At 40.9% G+C, this 18,112-nt stretch overlaps 1 protein-coding gene across 2 annotated transcripts in view; it reads right to left on the bottom strand.

Annotated features, from left to right (window-relative positions):
- Positions 1-18,112, bottom strand: part of THSD4 (thrombospondin type 1 domain containing 4) — a 572,998-nt gene that overhangs the window by 323,684 nt on the left and 231,202 nt on the right. For both annotated transcript variants that reach the window (XM_024128852.3, XM_024128851.3), the window contains exon 6: positions 4,737-4,873. In XM_024128852.3, coding sequence (XP_023984620.1) covers positions 4,737-4,873 — 137 coding nt within the window. The remainder of the gene's footprint in view (positions 1-4,736; positions 4,874-18,112) is intronic.

Genomic DNA, 18,112 nt, shown 5'->3' with positions numbered 1-18,112 from the left:
AGTACCTCAATTCATTTACACATTTATTTTAAGTACCTATTCAAAAGCAAAGTGCCTGGAATTGCTCCTGGCCTGGATGGGTGGTAGGCAGTGGTGATGGGACAAATAATCACAAGAAGTGGCAACAGAAGAACAGAAACAGTGCTCAATGGGGTCAGCCAGTGGCTTTTGAGCCGAGTCCACCGGGTGGCCCAAGAGTGGACGTGGAACGGCTCTCCAGGCTGCCAGACAGTGTGTTCATTCTTGTGGAGGCACAACCCTGCAGGCCTCCTGGCTCAGGGAGCAACACATCCCAGCCCAGCCAGCACCAGGGCCCCAGGAGGCCTGGCAGGAGACAGACGATGAAGGGCCTGGACTTTATTCCACAGGCAATGGGGAGCCACAGGTGGAGTTTAAGCAAAAGAGAGGCATATCCTAATGTGTGTTTTAGAAAGACAGTTTGTTTTGGAAAGACGTAGTGAGGAAAATAAAATCAGAATAGGGGAGACACCTAAAGCACAAGAGTTTCCACCTATCACATTTAAATTACTCTTTCTGTTCTGATTAACAATTCACTCTAAAAAGCCAATATTAACAATTCGCCCTAAAAAGCCAATATTATCCAACTCATTTTGTCTTCATAACAGTTCTCTGTGAAATGGGACTAACAATGCATATTGACTGAGTTATTGTGAAGACAAATGGCTTAAGGCATCCTTCTGTATGAACAGCACACATCCCAGTGTCTGGCACAGGGTAAACACTCAGAAGCAACTCTTTGCTGTGTGCATTAGCTTCAAGCCCTTCCTGCATGGAGGTTTTGCATCAGCCTATTATTTCAAGGCACTTACTCAAGGACTGTTTCTCCACCATCAGGGATATTTTTCTGGTGGGAGGGAGGGTAAGTCTTGGGGTGAGTCTGACTCTTTCAGGATCATTCAAGTTTGAAAGCCTGAGGTTTCTGAAAGGCTGGTCTCCAGGGAGCTAAGGTTGTTTTTTGTGCTTTTTTTTTTTTTTTTTTTTTTTTTAGTTTTTATCCAAGGGACCCCGTTCTTTCAAATGGCTGCTATACCTCTGAAGGCAAAGTTCCATCTATTTGCATTAAGTTGTCGGCAAAAATAATATGTACATTATCAAACTGTGAAAATCCAGAATGTTGCAGAGCTTGAAACTGAGATCAAGGGAAAAAAACCTCAAAGCACACTTAATGTGATGCTTAATGATAGAAATGGTTACTGGGCTCTCTGTTTAGACATAAATGCTATTTCATTCCCATCAATGACAATCATGACTGGGTGAGGCAGAGACTTCTCTGAAGACTGGCCAGATGTTCCTCTCTGACATCTAGAGGGATGAGTTTAAGGTGAGGAAGGCAGAATCTCTGTGGGCTTCAGATACACCCTCTTGATTTAGGAAAAGTCAGGGCTAGAGTTCTTTCCCTTCAAAGCCTGGCTATCGATATGCAGTCCTTAGTCTGAGGCCAACATTTAGGATCCTTCATTCCCTGTCAAGAAAGGAAGTGTTACCCAGTCTGAGGGACAGGCGAGGAATTCCCATGTTCTCCAGCCCCAAGCTCAAGGGTTTCTACATTCTTACAGCCCCTCTTCCAACTCTTGGATCTAAAACCCCAGTGGAGCTCCAGCAACAGGGTAAACACAGGCTGGCCAGAGAGCGCTCTGCCAGGAGCTGGAACAGAGCATTCCAGCTTGCTCTGGGTGGGCCTGGGGTGCCTTGGAAGTGGCTTGGTGTCAGGAGGATGACCTTTTCCCTCAGCTGCTCTTGTGTAGGTTTAGCTCATATTCTTATTTAATGCTTGTCACTTTTCATTAATTTTTGTGGCAGGCCCGGGTTTGCTTTCAACTCTATGTGTCCAGCAGAGGCTTTCTGGAGCTATTTCAGATGCAGACACTCCTGTCAGAGAGTGACAGCTCTCTCAGCCACAGGTCAGCGAGGCAGAGACAGCAACTTGCATTCTGGGCTTCCGATCAAATATTCAGAAGAGGGCACTTTACCCTTTGAAAGTTGCAAACTAAACAGAACTTCAGCCTGGGAAGCAAATGTACTTCTGATTATTTAAACTGAAGTTCTAAAGAGGACGACGCGACAGTCAGTGGTTCCAACAACATCAATGAGCGAATTTCAGGCAAATGCACAGAGAACAAATACGAAGTAATATCAAAGTTGTCCTTGTAACATTAAATTCCTATTCATCTACTCACATCCTGGGGAATGTCTGTCTCAGTCTTTCAGCAATTATCATCTTCAAACTGTGTTGTCCTACACACCACTGGTTTTCATCAATTAGTAAGAATCCATACCCATGTCCTTATAAGTGTTTGTTTTCCTTTCATATCATCAGCTTAGAGGCACTTAATGCAACACTAAGAAAACAAGCTCCCCCAGTGGAAAGAGAGCACATTTCCTCTTCCTTCCAACTCATCTCACCACTGTATATTTACATTTCTGGTTCTTTGTGAACTATATTTTAATCACTGTGTCCTTAAAGACTTTGCTACTCAAAGTATGATCCATGGACCAGCAGTATCAGCATCACATGGGAGCTTGCTGGAAAAACAGACTACTCAACTCTACTCTAAAATAAAATAAAAAGTCAAAAAAAAAAGAGTCCTCCCTATCCTTGCCAATACTTGTCATTGTCAGACCTTTAAATTTTTGGCAATCTGGTGAGTTTCCCTGATTACATGTGAGGTTTAGCACCTTTTCCCATGTGCCTGCTGAGCATTTGAAACGTGGCTAGTCTGAGTTGCACTGAAAGAAGTAAAATACACACCAGATTTTGAAGAATTAATATGAAAAAGAATGTAAAAATGTGTCATTAATAATTTTTATATTGATTACATGTTGAAATGATAATAATTTGGATATACTAGGTCAAATAAGATACAGTCTTAAAGTTTAAAAAAATAGACTACTCAGGCCCTTCCCTAGATCTACCAATGTAGAATCTGCCATCCCTCTGTGATTCACACTGCAGTGTAAGAACACTGCCTCAAAAGATAATGTGAATCTCACAAATCTACAATCTGCAAAAAAAAAAAAAAAAAAAGGAAATACTTTCACATAGAAAATTTATATACAACAGGACATATGTGGGCATAAGCAAACATAATACTAAGGAAAGCCAGCATGCTTTACTAAGTGCCAAACCTGTTATGAGGACCTTATGTGTATTGGCTCGTGACTCCTCACTACAATGCAGGAAGTAGGTACCATCCTCCTCGTGTTGTAAATGATGTACAGGCACAGAGAGCTTACGGCACTTGTACAAGGTCACACAGTCAATCACGGAAGACGTAGGATTTGAAGCCAAGCAGTCTGACTTCAGAGGGCATGTTTTTAACCACTCAACTACACCACCTCCCAGCAGTGTGCACCTGTATTCAGGAAATAGAACAGTTGATTCAGGGTCTGAAAGAAAAAGCTAGGTTGCTATAAGGTGCATTATTTCAGGTTCAGTAGCATTTAGAAGCAGGGACTAGTTGAGCCGGAAACCACAAAACACTAACGGAACTCCTTTGGGTATTATCTGAGGACAGTAAGGATAGAGGGGATATGCGTGAAACCCAGTTTTTTCCAAACGAGCAGAAATTGGAGGCCCAGATAGGTCCCAGCCTTCAGCGTGCTTCCCTTCATACTCCCTACCTCTTTTGTACTGCATCAACGCTCTGGGGGTTTCTTGCTCATCCGAAGACAACCTCACATGCATCAGATATCAAATGACAGCTTTTTCCTTCCTTTATTCACAATCCGAGAATATCCATACTGCTTTGATAAATTATTTTGTATCCTATTTAAAACCTCATTAAGAAAAAGGCTGGAAGGGGAAGGGGGGTGCTTATAAATCATACTCAAATACCTCTAATACTAAACACTGTGGCAATTTACATTCAAAGTAGAACAGGAACTTTCAGACGTGATAACCAAAGAGCTCTTCCTTTGATGAAACTCAGTCCTGCCAGCAACTGTTAATTAAGATACAATCTTAGTCTGGGCTCCAAAGAGTCATTTACCTGCTAGAGTCAGACCTCCACTCTTACATTTATAGATGAAAGGAGGATCGACATCCAGGCTCCAATTAATGTGGCTGTGGAATTGGTGCCATCTCCTCTGGGGTGCCTATTTTTAACCACATGGTGCTTTCTGTCAAAGGGTAGCATCCCACAGGGATTCTCTACAGACCAGAATGTTTGCAGAATGCAGGGCGGGGAGTTCCTGGAACAGACTTCAGAAGTACAAGAAGGCTAAAAACTTCCTGTTGAAAGTACAACTTCAGCTATAAAGGCACTAGACAACTTTCATTTGGAAGCTGGCCCCAGCTGGTGGGAGGCAAGATAAAATACGCCATGCCCTTAAAATGCCACCCTGATGACTTCAACTGCTTCTTGACTGATCCAGCAGTGCCCTTTTCATAACCTCCGCTTCAGAGGGAAGGAAGAAGCTTTGGCCCCAATGAGGAAAGATCGCTGAGTTTCTTACGACGCACGTGATTTAAACGTGCATAAGTCACTTAATAACTGAAATGCCAGAGTGAGACTTGGCAACTCCCAAAGATCGAAAACACGGAGCAAAACAAGCCGCCCTGTCTTACGCACTTCTCCCAGAGCTTATGGTTTGGAGTGGAGGGGACCATAAGTTGTGGGGAGGAAGCACGCCACAGCCTGGCAAACAGTGCAGTCGGCAGGCACAGATCAAACACCCGAGACCCACTCCAGATACGCCAGTCCAGGGGCACTTACCTTGCACTGCCCAGACACGCAGATGGCCGTGCCGTTCTGGTCACAGGGGGTACCATCAATGACCTTCTCAGCCTGCCGTACGTAGAAGCGGTAGCCCATTGCCTGGCAGTTCAGCTCACACTTCCGATTGCCCTTGGCTACCGAAAAAGAAAAACACAACCCAATAATCAATAATCATCTTTTTTTTCCTATATTTTTTATTGAGATAAAATTCACATAACATAAAATTAACCATTTTAACCAAAGCGTGCATTTCAGTGGTTTTTAGCATATTCACAGTGTTGTGCAACCATCCCCATGAACTAATTCCAGAACATTTCTATCACCCCAAAAAAGGAAACACTGGACCTGTTAGCTGTCACTCCCAATTCTCTCCTACCCGCAAGACCTTGGCAACCACCAAATCTATTTTTTGTCTCTATGGATTTGCCTATTCTGGACATCTCATAGTCACACACCTTTTAAAATGCATGAAAGTTATTAGATCTCTCTCTGTTTGATGGTAGAGAGAAGGGGTTGTATCTTGATCTACAGGCACATAGTAGAGATTCGATGCTGAGTGAATACTGTAAAGGAATTCTTAAAGAATCTCACAATGCAAATAATAGACTCCACTTTTAGACATCCTCCCATGCTTTAACATAGTCAAAATTATATCGTATACATCAGCAATCACAGTGAGCACACAATGTTTATGTTCTACTTTTTATTATTTAAAATCTATACAATTATATCATTTTATGTTCTTTAAAATGGCTGAGTTTCCTGTAATAATTCCTCCATTACCAGATATTTAAGTGGTTTCCCTATCACCTTAGTTTGGAGTCCAAAGTCCTTAGCAAGGGATAAAACATCTTCCAGGAGCTGAACCTTGCCTACCTTTATAGTCTCATTTCCTCCTGTTCCTCCTTAAATCTGCATCCTATCCCCAACTAAGCACTTCCTCTGTCCAGCCATTGTTTCACTGCTCCTCTGGCTAACACCTGTTTCTACTTTGCTTTAGTTCCCAGGTCACCCCCTCTGGGAAGCCCTCCACAGATCCTTATCTACTCTATACTCCATCCATCAAAGGCTGACCCAGCCTCCTCTACTATAAGGTTAAACAAACTTCATTTGAAGCATGGCTTTGAGGGACCACAGAGATGTGTCTATCTTATTCACTTTTATATCCCCAATGCTCAGTAGAGAGCTGGGCACGTAGCAGATTCTCAATAAAACCCTAGGAATAAAAGGAGGGATAGATCAATGAATATTGGCCTTTGGGGGGGTTTTTGTTTTGTTTTTGTTTTTGCCTTTCTCTCCTCTCTCCCCACTAGACAGATTCCCCTACGTCGGGGTGTTTCTTTAAATTTTAGTTACTTCACAAAAAGTACTTCACCAGCACAAAGCCTGGTGCTCAATAAATGCTAAATTAATTACTGCTACAACTAATATTTTCAGAGCAATCTAGTTGCCTCCAAAATAAGAATGAGAAAAATGTTCAGGAGAGACATATTTCCATATCCAAGGGAGAAAGACATGCCAAGTACACACTGATTTTTTTTTTTTTTTTTTGCGGTATGCGGGCCTCTCACTGTTGTGGCCTCTCCCGTTGAGGAGCACAGGCTCCGGACACGCTGGCTCAGCGGCCATGGCTCACGGGCTTAGCCGCTCCGCGGCATGTGGGATCCTCCCGGACCGGGGCATGAACCCGTGTCCCCTGCATCGGCAGGCGGACTCTCAACCACTGCGCCACCAGGGAAGCCCCACACTGATTTTTATTTATCTGTTTTTAGAGACAAGACTAATGCTATGTTCAGCCATAAACAGCATGTTCCAGGGTCATGCCTTTGTCTGAAAATCTGATTACTGCATTGGATAATACTAACTTTTTCCTGCACAACACAATACATCATACTTTCCCCAGTGTGGCTGCCTGACTGTCATAGCAACGAACTTCCTTCTACTCCAAAGCCATTGAAAACCGCTAACAGGAAATCACAGGCAACCTCTGGGACCATATGGTTTAGGGAAGATTGAATTTTCTGTGTACTCTGAGCTCTACTGGAGAAGTCAAGAGACTTGATTTCCTATGCTGGCTGCCCAAAAGATATAAGAGGTGATCTTGGAAAAGTCAAAGATTACCAGAGATGAAGCACCTTTGGGAATGTCTGAAACCAAACCATCATTTTATGGATTAAACACACACACACACACACTCCACACACACACCAGGCCTAAGAAAGAAAGTGACAAGTTAGCGGGAAAACTAGTCTCCTACAACCTGCTTTCTCATGTCATCTGTGTATCCAGACCCCGTTTCCTCTCTCCCAGCTCCTTACTTTGGGAAGTGATAGCAGGAACTATCCAGGTACATTGCATTTTGTAATAAAAGTGTCTGAAAGGCAGCCTCACAGGGGTCAAGGGTTTTGAGTTCTCACTTCTCTGGGCTTCTTCCCAATTACCTCTATCCTTTGGAATACTATCATTGGCAGCCACAGCTTTAACCCTCAATATTTGCAACCATACTATGGAAAAACATTCTGAGAACAAAAAAAGATGGCTAAACATGAGACAATGACAGCAAATGGCTACATGAAAATAACCCAGAGGAACGGCCTTAAGTCTGGGTTTCTCCTACCTGGGGCCCAAACCAGCTACTAGGTCTGACCCTCTGCCTATGTGGCTTAGGCAGTGTCCCTGCCTTCTCAGACTTGCAACAAGGAAAAGGGGGATCCTAGGAGATAACTGAAACCTGGGGACAAGTGACTACCTGACAAAATTGCCCAGAATCCTGCTGCCTTAGCAATACTGTATGTAGAGCATCTCATAAAATTACATTAGCCCTGACTTCTCCAGACCCTGCTCATACTCCTCAACCACTTTAAAATGCCACATAAAAATACATCTGCAGGGCTACAGTGTAATGTTTTTCATGGATGGTCACTTCACTCCTTTTTTCTCCCCTTGAATAGAATTACAATTCTGATGTCAAGAGCGTCTTCTCTAAGCAGATTTTGTCATGGTTCCCTCCTTGCAGAGAGAGGGGACAAAACAAGAGAGCACAAGCTAGAACAACAGGATAAGAGCAAGTGGGCACATCCTTCTCCTCCGCGCCGATCTCCCTCTTACTGCTCTCCCTCTCTGCTCTCATCTGCTTCCTAAAAGTCCTCCCCACCCCCACAGGGAATACCTTTACATTCCACACACCACAGAGGTAGTGACTCTCAGTGTGGTCCCAGGACCAGAGCATCAGCATCACCTGGGAACTTGTTGAAAACGCAAATTCTTGGCCCTCACTTCCAACTCCTAAATCAGAAACCCTGGGGATGGAGCCTGGAAACCTGTATTTTGACAGGCCCTCTGGGTGATTCTAGTGCATGGTCAAGTTTGGGAACAACTGCTCTATGAAAGATCAAGTAGTGAATAGACCTGGAAGCAGCTGATTATTCTTACATTGAATCAAAGATGTTCAAATTCCATGCCTAAATTTAAAAGTTAATACAAGCACTATTTTTAATTTAGGATATTGCCTGGATCCCTGACAGTAAAACAGCTCTCTGATCATTTTTAAAAATTCTGGAGAATATACAAGAAAATTCAGGTCGCTTAGAATAAAGTGACTAACAGCTAAAGGGTTTACCCTCAAATACAGGTTAAATGTTTAAATCTCTCATTGAACTCTTTAATTGGAAAATCCATTGATCTAAGAGTAAAGACATTTTTAAGTGATAAAGGGCAAAGAATATAGAAAAAGAGCTAACAGTTATACAATTTTGGAAGGTGGGAAGCAGAAGGACCCATGGAAATGACTTAGCAGACAGACCCAAGCAAATGGATCTTAAGCAGGAATTGAAGCAATGAAGCTACCTAGTATTGTACCATCTCCAGAAGGCAACTTTGGAAATAGGGGAGAGAGCAGGCCTAAAAACAGAAAAATTATCTATAAGCGTATTTAAGAATTAGTCAGAGGTTCTACTTTCCAGAATGGTTAGCTAAAAGCCTTTGAAAATCAGCTCCTTCATAAAAGCAATGAGAACATTGGAAAAAGCTGGAGTGGCTATACTAATATCAGACCAAACAGACTTTCAGACTAACATTTTTACCAAAGACAAATAAGAGCATTTTACAATGATAAAATCCATCAGGAAGACAAACAATGAAGCCCCAAAATACATGAAGCAAAAACTGACAGAATTGAAAGGAGAAACAGACAATTCAACAATAATAGTTTGAAACATTGATACTCCACTTTCAATAATGGATAGAACAACTAGAGCCAGTAGATATCTATAGAACCTTCCACCCAAGAAGAGCAGAATACACATTCCTCTCAGGTACACATGAAACATTCTCCAGAAGGGAACAAATGTTAGATCACAAAACAAGCTTTAATAAATTTAAGAGGAGTGAAATAATACAAAGTAATGCTTACTGATCACAATGGAATGAAATCAGGCATCAATAGCAGAAAGAAATTTAGGAATTTCAAAAATATGTGGAAATTAAACAACATACTTCTAAATAACTGATTAAGAAAAAAAAAACTCAGGGAAAATTAGAAAAATCTTTGAGATTAATAAAAATTAAAACACATCATACCAAAACTTATGGGATGCAGTTATAGTTGTGCTTAGAGGGAAATTTATAGCTATAAACACCTATGTTAAAAAAGATCTCAAATCAGTAACTTAATCTCCCACCTTAAGTATTGAAAAAAGAAGAGCAAACTAAACTCAAAGCCAACAGGAAGAAGGAACCTAGAATGGAAATAAATTAAACACAGAAGGGAGAGACAACAGAGAAAATCAATGAAATTGAAGTTGGCTTTTTTTAAAGGGAAAAAATTGACAAACTTTTTGATAGACTAATCAAGAATAAAAGAGAGAAGATTCAAAATACTAAAATTAGGAACAGAGAGGGGACATTACTACTGATTTTAGAGAAACAAAAAATAAACAAAAACAAAACCAAACAAAATAAACTTCTAGCCAGGGAAAAATAGACAAGAAAAAGAAAAGGCATCCAGATTGAAAAGAAAGAAGTAAAAGTATCTATCTGTATTCACAGATGACATGACCTTGTGTATAGAAAAATTTTTAAGTGCACCAATAAACAAGTTCATCAAAGTTACAGGATATAAGATCAATATGCAAAAATCAATTATACTTCTATACACTATCAATAAAACAACCTTAAAATAATAGCATTATTTTTTATTGTAAAAATAGCATCTACAATAGCATCAAAAAGAAGAAAACACTTAGGAACAAATTTAACAAAAGAAGTGTAAGACACATTGAAAAATACAAAACACTGTTGAAAGAAATTAAGGAAGATCTAAATAAATGGAAAGAGATTCCATGTTAATGGATCGAAAGACAATATTGTTAAGATGGCAATACTCCCCAAAATTGATCTACAGATTCAGTGCAATCCTAATCAAAATATCAACTGTCTTTTTTTGCAGAAATTGACAAGCTGATCCTAAAATTTATATGAAAATACAAGGAACCAAGAATAGCCAAAACAACCTTGAAAAAGAAAAACAAAGTTGGAGGACTCATACTTCCTGATTTTGAAACTTACTACAAAACTACAGTAATGAAGACAGTGTGATATTATCACAGGCTAGATCACAGATCAATGTAAGAGACCTGAGAGTCCAGAAATAAACCCTTATATTTATGGTCAATTGATTTTTGACAAGGGTGCCAAGATAATTCAATGAGGAAAGAATAGTCTTTGCAACAAATGGTGTTGGGACAACTTTGCATATCTACATGTAAAAGAATGAAGCTGGACCCCTATCTCACCATATATAACAATTAACTCAAAATGGATCATCAACCTAAATGTAAAAGCTAAAACAATAAAATTTCTAGAAGGAAGCATAGGCACAAATCTTCATGATTTTGGATTATCAATCGTTTCTTAGATGATATGACATCAAAGTGACAAAAGAAAAAACAAGATAAATTGGACTTTATCACAGAAGTCTATTGAGAAAATGAAATGGCAACCCACTGAATGAGACAAAACTTTTGCAAATCATATACCAGATAAGGGACTTGTATCCAGAATCTATGAAGAACTTTTATAACTAAAAGATAAAAAGAGATTCCAATTAAAAATGGACAAAGGACTTAAATAGACATTTCTCTGAGGAAGATATACAAAGGGCTAATAAGCACATGAAAAGATGCTCATATCATTAGTCATTAGGGAAATACAAATTGAAACCACAATGAGATACCACTTCACACACAGGATGGCTGAAAAAAAAAAAAAAGACAATAAGAAGCACTGGCAAGGATGTAGAGAAATCAGAGCCCTCTTGCAATGCTGATAGGATGGTAAAATGGAACAGCTTCCTTGGAATACATTTGGCAGTTCCTCAGAATGTTAAATGTAGAGTTACTATATGAGCCAGCAATTCCACTTCTAGGAATATACCAATGAGAAATGAAAACGTACATCTTCACAAAAACTTGTACATGAAAATTCATAGCAGCATTATTCATAATAGCTAAAAAGTAGAAACAATCCAAGTGTCCTTCAAGTGATGAATGGATAAACATAATGTGGTATATCCATACAGGAAATATTACGTGACAAAAGAAAGGAATGAAGCACTGATATATACTACAACATGGATGCACCTTGAAAACATTATGCTAAGAGAAAAAAGCCAATCACAAAAAGTCACATATTGTATAATTACATTTATATCAAATATTCAGAATAGGCAAACATATAGAGGTAGAAAGTAGATTAGTGGTTGCCAGGGACTGGAGGGAGGCGAGAACGTGGAGTGACTACTAATGGGTATGGACTTTCTTCCTGGGGTGATGAAAATGTTCTGAAATTATATAATGGTGATGGTTGTATGACTCTATACTAAAAGCTGCTAAATTGTACTATTTAAATTGGTGGCTTTTATGGTATGTGAATTTTATCTCAATAAAGCTGTTTTTTGTTTTTTGGTTTTTTTTGCAGTACACGGGCCTCTCACTGTTGTGGCCTCTCCCGTTGTGGAGCACAGGCTCCGGACGCGCAGGCTCAGCGGCCATGGCTCACGGGCCCAGCCGCTCCGCGGCATGTGGGATCCTCCCGGACCAGGGCACGAACCCGTGTCCCCTGCATCGGCAGGCGGACTCTCAACCACTGCGCCACCAGGGAAGCCCTAAAGCTGTTATTTTTTAAAAAAGAAGCAGCAGCAGCAGTTAGCTTCCTAGATCCTCAAGAAATCATCACATAAATAACAAGAAAATTTCTGTTTACAGATTGAAGGAGCTCACCAAGTGCCCAGGACCAGGGTGTTAGGGTGCTCAGATTATCTACCATTACCATCCCAACCCAAGTCAGGATTCCCCCAGCAGCTGGGAGTGTCGCCTGCTGTGAGCTCACAGCTGTGTCTTTCTGGAACTTGCCCCCAGCCTAAGGGAGCTGCCTCACCAACCTCCTTCCCGGGGATAGCCCCTGTCCAAGGACGGGTGCATGTGGTTGTACAATGGCCCATCCCGTCTCAGTTTGGGGTAATTCCCAGCTCAGAGCTGTTCATTCCCGCATCTCACACCCCTCACAGGCATAGTTCCATAATCACTGCCTAATAAACACTGGGCACAAATCTCTGCCTCAGGATTAGCATCCTGGAGATCTGACCTAGTACATACACTATTATGGCTCAGCTGTGACGCACATGCACATAGTCGTGCTGTAAGCAATGGTTATTAATCTAACCAAAATTACAACATAATTACATTGAGAGAGTGTGGGATGGGAAGTGTGTATGTGAGGTGAGGTGGAGGGAGAGGATGATGAAAGAGGGCTACATCATCACCTTCGACATAAAATACCTGAAACTGAAAAATCCAGAAGTAAGGATATAAACATTATTCAGAGATAAGAAGGTAAATATCAAAAGAACAGTTAAAATTATTGGGGAGGAAGAAATACTGGAGGGGGCACATTTTGTAGAATTATTTGACTCTGTAAGATACATGCACGGGTAACTTAGATTAAACAATAAAAATTAATTTTAAAAAGAATTTTAAAAATAACTCCAACAATTTGGGTTCTGAGAAATGGAATCCTGTACAGTTTCTATCAGTGGTAGGTCCCTTCCATCTCTATTCAAAATTAACACAAAACTATAAAACTCCTTGCTGTCTTTTTGGGAACTCAGCATAAGTGGGAGAGCAAAAATGTTGCTTTTCAAGAAAGCAACACGTTGCTGAAGGTTCTAGATTTTAGCCAGCTTTGCTACTACCAAGGATTGCATTATCTCTTAGTAGGCAAGAGGGAGACTCCTCAAAGTGGCAGGAAATGAGGTTCAAGCTTTCCCCACAAATGCACATTCTTTTGCCTTCCCTTAAGTAGAGAGAAAATTTCAGGTAAGAAAAGAGAGACATTCTGTGAATAAATACGTGAGGCTATTCTTGGAGAATATATAACATCTGTGCTTAGTTTCGGATCCATTCAAACTTCACAAGTTCACTCCAAGTTTAACACTGAAGCCCTCATTTCCCAGGCTCAAGTTCCATTTTTTTGGTAGAATATGTGATATCCCTGTTCAAGAAAAGCAGCCTCGTAAACGCAGCTCATAAAACTCAGACGTGGCAGGGTGCTCACCCAACACATGCTGATGAGTGAGGTGTAAACGAATTAGAAACATGTGGATGCACTGTCTTAACTGTGTATGCAGCGTTTATATAAAATAAAAAGGTGTTTGCCCAAAGTCCTACAGGGCAGCCAGAGCCATAGCCATAGCCATGCCGGGCTTGACCTCTGCCAACTACATTATCTACGTGCTAATCCTCCTGTTTATAACGAAGGGTCTGCCTGCCCTTGGACACCAAATTCTGCACTAGACGCAGATGATTACTACATAAACTGCTTTCCCCCAGACTGTATTTTCCAGGACAAAGTTATGGAAAATAAGATGAGGAGAATGCTTCTAAGAGCCCAGACTCTTCTCTGGAATTAGAAAACTGTTTGAAAAAGTAGAGAAGAGGGGCAAGACTAATTCTTAGCTTCTCCTGTTCTGAAAACGAAATTGTTTGGGCGTGCATTCCATTATAAAAACTTAAATACAAAAGCATACAGCTTATCAATTATGGACAATAATACCCCTAACCTTCTATCCCACACTGCAACTATGTAATTTAAACTTTGAATCTTATTTAATTGACAGTCTTAACAGACTTGGAGATCTGGACTAAAAACTGTACACAAAATGCCTTTTTTAAATCCTGAAAAATCATTGGCTCAATGTTGCATAGATGTTAAATTTCTCTTAGCACTGCTCACACTTACACACATTTCTAGTAGGTAACACTTTAATGGTGGTTCTCAAACTTTAGTGTATGCAGAATCACTTTGAGGTTTCATTAAAACACAGACTGATGGACTCCAGCCCCAGAGTTTCTGATTCATTAGGTTTCTGATTCTTGGCAAACCCAGCATCTGCCTTTCCAACAGGTTCCCAGGTGATGCTAATGCTGCTGGCCCAGGAACCACACTTTGAGAACCATTCTTCTAACAGGTGCTACTGAACCAGGATGGGGAAAGGAGACCCACCCAGCAACCAGACCACTAGTTGACACCCTGGGAATGCACTGCCAAAGCTGACACACAAAATAATGTTCAGCTAACTAAATCAAAGGTTACAGTTTTATACATGCAAGCCAGCCAGTCGAGACTGTAATCAAGAGGCCATTCAAGGAGGAAGTTCCCTTCTGAGCTGGCAGGTACGGTCCATACTATGCAGGAAATGGAGAGGGAAGAGGAACTTCACTTTCTTTAGCATCTGCATTTGCCTCTGGCTGCCTAACCTCTTCCTGCCTTTTAAAATTTTTATGTCTACTGTTTACTGAGCACCTACTATGTGCCAGACTCTTTATGTACATTGACTCAGCTAATCCTCACCCCTGGAGGATGAGGGCCCTGAGGCTCAGGCAAGCTCATCACCGCACATGGCCCGTTCGAGGGGTGAGAGACATCCTCCATGGTGGAAGTAGAGAGCGAGGGAAGATGAGCTGAGATGAGGCTGCAGAGGCAGATCGGCAGCCCAGGGCATGCAAGACCATCATTCTTGTAGAAAGAATGAACAACACACTTGTCTTGAGTTCTACGAAGCACCACGGCTAGCATTCCTTGCACTTTTCCAGATAGCAGAACGTGGAACAGCAGTAGCTTCCCATTTGGAGAAAGTTCCTAGACACGTAATTTCACAGGAATTGGTTAAGCCAACTTTGTCCAAGTTACCCAACCTTTTTTCTGAAATGTGTTCTTTTTCTCTCATGTCATAGTAAATCCAAAGCTGGAAAAAGTGACTGAAAACAAATACCATTATGGAAAAAAAATCCTGCTGTTCAAAACTCTTCAAGCTGTGTGACATGTAGTGCTACATCTTAAAATGTTACATTTAATAAAAATATGGAAGTGTGAAAGGGGTTCTGTCAGTAGCAAGCCAGTTTGGCCAACTGTCAGGAAAGCAGCTTGACAGCTTCAATAGAAGTGGGAGGTCATAACCAGTTTCTTATGGAAAAATATATATCTATCTGAGTGGATGTGGATATATTAAAATACGGCATATATACATATCCTCCAGCAAAACAATGTGGCTGGGGTTTTTCTTGTTAAGGACTGAGGCTGTTGAGAGCTCCGAGAAGGAAGCTGGGGAAGGGAACTCTGGTACAAACTGCCATGTAAAGTAAAAGTCTCAGAGGCCAGAGAAACTCAGAGGCTGAGGAAATGACACCATCTCTGCAGGCAATACCCAGAGGAGGGTGGTTTGACTTCCCATCTCCTGCCATTATCATAGTAAAAAATATATATATGTATAGGTATGTGTGTATATGTGTGTGTGTGTTTACATGTGTGTAGTATGTATATATGTTGCATGTATCTGGGTGTAGGAATGCCTGTGCATATATTCGTGTGTATATGTGTACTTATTTACATGTGCATTATGTGTATAAGTGTGTTCATGTATATAAGTGTGTATGCACACATGTATCTTCCAGAGTCTGTTGGTGCCAGGCCAAAGCAATCAACAGTGATAAGAACACAATATGAGCTGATCCATAAGGTGGTAAAACTTATTGCATGAATGTGTGGGCAGATGTAGCAAATCCACATACCAAGCAGTGGTTCTAACAAAGGCTCTCTCTTCTAAACATTTAAGAGCAGACATGGTAAGACACTAGAAAAAGAAGGTTTCAGCAGGAAGAAAGTTTTGATGGCTTCAGGCCATCAAAAGCCATTTGATGGCTTAGTATGACAAATTCTCAGAATTCAGGGGAGAACTTCAAGGAGCCCCAGCTAACCTCAGACTCAGCTTTCCCTTCTGGGGCTTCATAAAACCCGCTGAAGAATGACTTTCATCACGTTACCACTCCTCTTGCAGCCATCCCGAGTTCGTCACTCTCCTCAGAACATCTATGTCCAGCCCCTAAGATGGGGTCCGAGGACATCGTTCTCTACAAGTGGGTCTTTCACTAACTTAACGACTCAACTACTCTCTTCATTGTTCTGGAAACGCACTGTGGGCATCTCACCTCTGTGGCTCTATTTCTGTTGTTCACCTCTCCAGAATGTCCTTGATATTCCAATCTACCAACACAAACCCTACCTCCAGCATATGATTGTGAAATACACAAACATAAAAACTGTGACAAGTGCTGTGAAGGCAGAGTCTCCCAGGGAATATAGAACAGAGAAATGCACTCTGTCTAGGGTATCAGGAAAGGCTTTACCAAGGAAGTGACTTTTGAACTGAAATCTGAAGAATGAATTAGTTTTATGAGAGAGGGGATGGAGAGGAAGCCATCTCAATCAGTGGTACCAGCCTGTGCAAAGGCCCTGTGGTAGGAGGAGTGGAAAGAAGGCCAGTGTGGCTGGAGAGACAGCATGGAGAGGAGTGAACCTGGAGAGGTGACCCCTCCTTAAGTCCACAGTTCTCATGATCTCTCTGGATCGGGGTTGCCAGATAAAGTGCAGAATGCCCAGTTAAATTTTTCAGATGCATAAGATATGTTGTATGGGACATACTTAGGCTAAATACATTAAAAAATTATTTGTTTATCTGAAATTCAAATTTAACTGGATGTTCTTTATTTTTATTTGCTAGCATCCTTACGCTGGATACAACCAAAGGACATATTTTTCTACATAACTCATTTGTATTCTCTACCACAACAGGTCTTATTTTTTAGCTGGCTTCAGTTCTTTCCATCTCTCATGGCCTCAATCAGAGAACCTCAGAGCAGGAAGAGTCCTAGAAATCAGGTAGTCTGACCTTCTAGCTCCACAGATAAGAACAGGAGGCTCTTTGGAAGAATCAACATTGTGAAAATGACTTTACTACCCAAAGCAATCTACAGATTCAATGCAATCCCTAACCAACTACCACTGTCATTTTTTACAGAACTAGAACAAAAAATTTCACAATTTGTATGGAAACATAAAAGACCCAGAATAGCCAAAGCAATCTTGAGAACGAAAAATGGAGCTGGAGGAATCAGGCTCCCTGACTTCAGACTATACTACAAAGCTACAGTAATCAAGACAGTATGGTACTGGCACAAAAACAGAAATATAGATCAATGGAACAGGATAGAAAGCCCAGAGATAAACCCACACACATATGGTCACCTTATCTTTGATAAAGGAGGGAAGGATATACAGTGGAGAAAAGACAGCCTCTTCAATAAGTGGTGCTGGGAAAACTGGACAGCTACATGTAAAAGTATGAAATTAGAACACTCCCTAACACCACACACAAAAATAAACTCAAAATGGGTGAAAGACCTAAATGTAAGGCCAGACACTATCAAACTCTTAGAGGAAAACATAGGCAGAACACTCTATGGCATAAATCACAGCAGGATCCTGTTGGACCCATCTCCTAGAGAAATGCAAATAAAAACAAAAAAAAACAAATGGGACCTAATGAAACTTAAAAGCTTTTGCACAGCAAAGGATACCATAAACAAGACCAAAAGACAACCCTCAGAATGGGAGAAAATATTTGCAAACGAAGCAACTGACAAAGGACTAATATCCAAAATTTATAAGCAACTCTTGCAGCTCAATAACAAAAAAACAAACAACCCAATCCAAAAATGGGCAGAAGAACTAAATAGACATTTCTCCAAAGAAGATATACAGATCGCCAACAAACACATGAAAGAATGCTCAACATCATTAATCATTAGAGAAATGCAAATCAAAACGACAATGAGATATCATCTCACACCGGTCAGATTGGCCATCATCAAAAACTCTAGAAACAATAAATGCTGGAGAGGGTGTGGAGAAAAGGGAACCCTCTTGCACTGCTGGTGGGAATAATGTAAATTGATACAGCCACTATGGAGAACAGTATGGAG

The sequence above is a fragment of the Physeter macrocephalus genome, chromosome 11 (assembly GCF_002837175.3).
Source record: "Physeter macrocephalus isolate SW-GA chromosome 11, ASM283717v5, whole genome shotgun sequence".
Taxonomy (NCBI): domain Eukaryota; kingdom Metazoa; phylum Chordata; class Mammalia; order Artiodactyla; family Physeteridae; genus Physeter; species Physeter macrocephalus.
Note: the sequence above shows the minus strand (reverse complement) of the source record. Positions and strands in the feature narration are given on the sequence as shown.